This window comes from Sceloporus occidentalis, unplaced genomic scaffold, assembly GCF_023333645.1.
Source record: "Sceloporus occidentalis isolate IW3139 unplaced genomic scaffold, rSceOcc1.0.p SCAF_3, whole genome shotgun sequence".
NCBI classification, from domain to species: domain Eukaryota; kingdom Metazoa; phylum Chordata; class Lepidosauria; order Squamata; family Phrynosomatidae; genus Sceloporus; species Sceloporus occidentalis.
In genome coordinates, this window is record NW_028316983.1 from 175,487,215 (window position 1) to 175,493,252 (window position 6,038).

The window sequence follows — 6,038 nt, forward strand, 5'->3', positions numbered from 1 at the left end:
ATGTTTTTGACTAGTAATATTCTGTCATTTACATATCTTATTGATGTTCATTCCTCCTATCTTTATTCCTCCTCCTTCTGAGTCCAAGCCTGCTTTTCATATGAATATCCTTGTTAAAGTAATTCTTATCAGGGGCCCAAAAACTATCAAACCTGTCCCTCCCCAGGATGTTCTGAAAACTGGGAGAACTGAATGTAGACCAGACACTCACCAGCCATGTTCTACTGGGATTTCTTGCAGCTTTCACAAATATTCTGAGCTCCCATGATTTTACAGCTCTAGCAACATTTTAAATTCCAGTTATTCAGGAATCCTGAAACCATGTCTCACATTTCAGATTTAAGCTACTAGTTATTCTAGTCTTTAATGAAAGCTTCTTCAAGCTAGTCTGCTGCAATCACATAACTCTTCAGCATTTTATGATGTAAGGGAGGAGTGGGAGTCATACAGCCCTCCAGATGTTGTTGACTGCAAGTCCCAGCATCTCCAACCAGGAGAGCTGATGATGAAGAAAGTTGGAAGTCACAGTCTAACAACATCTGAGGAGTTTTGCATGATTGCAATCTTGAAGTGAGGGCAAGAGGGTTACAAACAAGATACATATAGCATAATACTATAGGCAAGTGATTTAATAAAATAGTCTCTCAGTTTGAATGGGATTTACTCCCAGATAAGCCATGGAAACCCAATGGTTGACCTTGGGTAAGTCACACACTCTTAGCCTCAGAGGATGGCAATACAAAACCCCTCTGAAGAAACTTGCCTTAAAAAAAAAATCCACCGTAGGCTTGCTTTAGGGTTGCTATAAGTCAAAAACAACTTGAAGGCACATAACAACAAAGTAAGTATACAGTTGTTTTTCAGGATAGCATTTACCAGAAGCTGTACCTCTTAGGTAGAAAACGTTTGGCCAATATGTTGCAGGAAACTGATGAAAATCTAAATTCAAATAATCAATGAGTCATGAAATGTACAGGGAGACCTTGGGCCAGTGACTTGCCCTGTTTAGGCATTAGTTCCTGATCTAAAACAATATGAAATCAGGGGAAATCCAAGGCCAATTCCTTCCTCCATAGTTACTTTTCTCCCATGCAAAACAATGCCTCTGAACAGAAAATCACCTGTTCATATGGAGACTCTCCACATAAGCAAGAGCTGAGACAGTCTCCACACAAACTGCAACTTCTTGTCTTCAGACTTGTTGGAGGAAAGTGTTGATGGAGGTGGATGGAGCCTGGCATTGCCTGCTTGAATGTTGCTTCCAATTGGCTAAGTAACACATAAACAGGCTACTCTCTTTCAGCCTGACCAAAGACAGGATTCTTGAGATCATAAAGTAGGGAAGAGAAGAGCCAATGATACCCACTTGAACTCATTGAAGAAAGGCAGAAAATAACCAATAATAATAATAATAATACTCAGGTCTGAGCATTGGACTAGGATGCTGGAGAACAGGGTTCGAATCCCTGTTCAGGCACGGTAACCCACTAGGTGACCTTAGGCAAGTCACATTCTCTCAGCCTGAGAAGATGTCAAAGGAAAACTCTCTCTGAGCAAATTTTGCTGAGAAAATGATAAGATAGGTTTGACTTAGGGTTGCCATAAGTCAGAAATGACTTGAACAACAAATTATGTTCCTATTTGTTCATCCCTTTGAAACTTTAAGTCCCATTATTTGATAATCCTAGATTCCAAGATTCTTGGATTCCTTGATTTTTGTACAGAATCTGAATCACTGATGCTCTGAAACTCTATAGTCAGTCATATCTGGCACTGCGAAACATAGAGGCATTATTATTATTAGTTACTGATACATGCAAAACATCAGGAATAAATTCTTCCAGAACATGGCCACATAGCTCGAAAAACCAACAAAAAACTATGGATGCCGGCCGTGAAAGCTTTCAACTCCACATTATTATTATTATTATTATTTGCATGTCACACTAATGATGCTATTTTCTCCTGCTGAAAAGACAAAATAGTTTACAGAGGAAAAATATTCAAACAACTTGTAAGGCAGGCTAGACAATAGTTCTCAAAACTTGGTCCCAGAATTGCTGTTGGATGGGGTTTCTGGGAGCTGAAGTCCTAACTTTTTGGGAAGTTGAGGAGCACTGGGCCTTTACAAACTTTTACACAAGAAACCCACTATCTGATCACATGCGCCAGCACTGACAAAACCAGCCAAATGCTAAAGATCTGTTATAGTCATAAGTGAAGAAATCATTTGGGGAAGGGACAGAATTGCAACACAAGGCGAAAGCAAAAGTGCATTAAAAATGGAAACAAGAAGAAAGAGAATTGAAACTAGAAGCAGGCAGAGGGGATGGAAAGTTACAAGAAACAGGCTGGCATAGGGATCAGAAGTAATTACTGTAAAGGTATGAATGACAACTCCCAAATTCAGAAAGGTCAGTTCTCAAATACAAATTGAAAGCAAAACTCCCAATAAAAGGTGAACTGCGCAGAGATAAGCGCTCCTGAAGCAGCAGGTTTCTGGATTTAGTAAATTCCTGTTTTCTTTTCTTTGCAATGCAATATATTTATTTGTTACATGTACACTCTGTATTTCCTCCAATGAGTTCAATGCAGAATGCACAGCCCCCCTTCTCCTCATCCGATCCTCACAACAACATTGTTGGGTAGGCCAGGCTGAGAGAGAGAAAGAGAAAATAATGACACACATACATGAGTTTCATGAATCAATGGGGACTGAAACTGACTCCTCTTAGAGTGCATCTTCACTATAGTAATAATGCATTTTGTCACCACTGTGACAGCCATGGCTCCGTCCTATAGATTCCTGTGATCTGTAGTTTGGCGAGGCACCAGCATTATGGCAGAGGAAGCTGAAGACCTTGTAAAACTACTCATCCTAGGATTCAGTAGCATGGAGCTTTAAGTAATGCCAAACTGCATTATTTCTGCAGTGCAGATGCACCTCTAGTCTTGTGGAGAAAGGCAGGGATTATTTTTATAAAGGGATGATTTAACTCATTGCATCACTCAAGAGCCACTTCCATCCTCTAACCCAGCGGTCCCCAAACTGTGCTCTTTAAGGGACTTTGGACTTCAGCTCCCAGAATCCCAGACTACTGGCCAACCTGGCTGAGGCTTCTGGGAGTTGAAGTCCAAAATCTTTTAAAGGGCACAGCTTGGGGACCACTGTGCCATTACAATACACTGGCTGAAATATTTGTTTTCAAGGAGGACACTTGATTCTTTGGGGTTCTTTCAGTGCAGCCTTGCATAGTGCTTCTGTGCCTGCCTCTGGTTTTTAGTAGTGGACATTCATCCCCCTTTCAGAACTTGCCATGATGACATCCGCACTGCAGAAATAATCCAATTTAACTGCCATGGTTCAATGCCATGGGAGTCTGGGAATTGTAGTTTGTTGTGGAGCTCTCTGGCAGAGAAGGCTAAATGTCTCCCAAAATGACAGCCCCCAGATTTCCCAAACCAGATCATTTCTGCAGTGTGGATGCAGCCCAAAAAAGGGAACAACAGAGGAGAGCTTTCTCCTGCAGCATCCCAGCCTCTCCAACGCCAGTCCTCCATTCTGGGGTGCCTGGTCCTCCATGGCAGTGAGGACCATCTGGTCACCCTCTCCAATTTGGCTTTTGCTCTTCTACCCAGGGTAACCAGAGGTCCTCCTTTTCCCAGACAAGTCCTACATTCCTAGCTTCTGTCCAGGAAGAATCCCAAAATGCCCTCCAATTTGAGCCTAAGAGACATGCCCTGGCATTTCCAGGAGTGGTTTGAGCTTTTCTGTGGGGCCCAGCAGGGTGACCAGGCACGTCCTCCATTTCCCGGACGTGTCCTCCATCCCAAGAGGGACCTCAGAGTGTCCTCCAACTTGAGCAGGGAGCCTAGCTTGCCATTTCCAGGGGGATGTCTCTTGAGGCTCCCTGAGGGGCCCTGTCCTCCCTCCTCCTCCCGAGGGGGCCTAGTAGGGACTCACCCTCCGGGCGGGGGCTGCCCTCCACCTCCGGCCTCCTCCTCGGAAGCTGCTGCTGCTGCTGCTGCTGCGGCGGAGGAAGGAGCGGGAGAGGATGAGGGCCGCCGCCATGGCTGCCTAGGCCCAGGCCTTTGGAGGACGAGGCCCCGGGATTATGAGGCGGCAGAGCAAATCCCCCAGGCTCCTCCTCGCCATCTGGGCACCAGGGAAAGCCCTGGGCGAGCCTCCTCCCCTCTGGGCACACTAGGACCCAGCGCCCTCCTTTTCCCGGACGCCTTCTCTGGGGGTCCTACATTTCCAGGGCGAAGGGGGAAAAGAGAGGACTGAGGGCCAAAGCAAAAAGCTCAAAACCACTCCTTACTAGAAATGTAAAAATGTTCCCCCAAAAAGGGAGGACGCTTTTGGAAATCCTTTCTGCATGTGGAAATGAAAATGGAGGACGGGTCCGGGAAAAGGAGGACGCTTGGGGAGAGGGAGTCCAGCCTGGCCCTCCATTCCCACCTTCTTCTGTTCCTAAGCCTCCTCCCTTTTGGAGCCTCTGAATATGAAGCAGGCATTGGCATTTCTAGCAGCATTTGGGAGGTTTTTCCTTGGCCCTGTCCTCCATTTCCTCCAAGTCCTCCTTGGCCACAATGGGACCCTGAAGGCCTTTCGAAAATGGACAACAAGACCCCTCCCCCAAAAAGCCAATAATAATGATAATAATAATAATAAACATAAACTCTCCTGGAAAGACAAATCCAAAAGGGAGGACACTTTACAGAAGGCTGAAAATGGAGGAGGACGCGTCCGGGAAAAAGAGGACGCCCTCCCCCTCTTCCCCCCAAAAAAGGAAAGCTCAAAAAATTAAATTAAAAACCCCGGCCCTAGAAATGTCAAGGAGCATGATGCATGCTAGTTCTGAGCTAGGCTGGAACATGACCCAAAAACACTGCTACAGTACTACAAATATAAAAAGGCATGCTTTTTTCTGAGAGTCCTGCTCAAAAAGGGAAAATATGGGTGGGGGGGGGGGGAAATGTAGGACCTCCCAGAGAGAGAGAGGGGGGGGCATGTTAGTTAGTGATGCTGCCACGTGTGCAAAGCCTGCAATCCTAAGGCACTGCCTGCAAGCTTTGTGGGTCTTACTCACTCACCTGCTGCAATGGAGCCTTGGCTCAAGGAGGGAAGGAAGAAGCAGGAGTAGCAGCAGCAGTTTAGGAAGGAGCCCCTGCTGCCTGGGTCCCTCTGACTCTGAGCCTCCTCCTCCTCCTCCTCCTCCTGAGAAGGGCCAGGCAGCAGGCAGAGCAGCAGCCTCCCATTGGCCGCCCAGAAAGGAGGAGCTGGAGTGACAGAGGGAGGAGCCAGGAATCCCTATCATCCTGGATGCTAAGCAGGGTCAGCCGCGGTTAGCACTTGGATGGGAGACCGACCAGCAATACCCCCCCCCCCCAGGCGCTGTAGGCTCTAGTTTAGCCTATACTGTCTATAGTATACCAGTGATTCCCAAACTCTGGTCCTCCAGGTGTTATTATGGGCTTCATCTCCCAGAAGCCTCAGCCTTCTTGGTCAATGATCTGGGATTCTGAGATTTCTGGAGTCCAGAAGAAAAAAAAAAGGCCAGATTTTGGGAATCACTGCATCTATAAAGATATAAAAATATCAATCTCGGTTTGCCGTAATTTGCTACCACCAAACCGGGACTAAATGTAGGAAGAAAATATTGTAGGACAAAATGTAGGATAAAATTTGCCCAGAATGTAGGACACTCAAGAAAAATGGAGGGCGCAACCAACTAAAAGCCAAAAACGTCAATAATTGTTATGTGTTATTTATATGTATTATGCTATTATTTCTTAGAATGTGCCCCATGGGCAGGTTTACATTTACCTATTTTATTGTTTGTATACAGAGCGCTATGTAAATCTACAGTGCTATATAAATAAAGCATAATAATAATAATAATAATAATATTTTTAAAAAACATTAATATAAATCCTTATTTACAACAAAAAATTATTAATATAAATCCATGCTTCTTATTTAGTCACGCTCAAAATGGAGGAGATTTTGACTTTCTTCCTGAACAAGAAGGTTC

The 6,038-nt window shown here is 44.9% G+C and overlaps 1 protein-coding gene across 3 annotated transcripts in view; it reads right to left on the reverse strand.

Moving 5' to 3' along the window:
- The window catches only part of CNDP2 (carnosine dipeptidase 2), a 28,896-nt gene extending 23,679 nt beyond the window's left edge, over positions 1 to 5,217 (reverse strand). For 2 of the 3 annotated variants that reach the window (XM_089516938.1, XM_089516936.1), the window contains exon 1: positions 5,098 to 5,217. Coding sequence is in view for 1 of the 3 variants with exons in the window: in XM_089516935.1 (XP_089373061.1) it covers positions 3,965 to 4,072 (108 nt within the window). In the remaining 2 variants the exon portion in view is untranslated. Of the gene's footprint in view, positions 1 to 3,964; positions 4,133 to 5,097 lie in introns of those variants that run through there. The other variant, XM_089516935.1, reaches the window with a different exon arrangement.
- Positions 5,218 to 6,038: the final 821 nt, after the last annotated feature.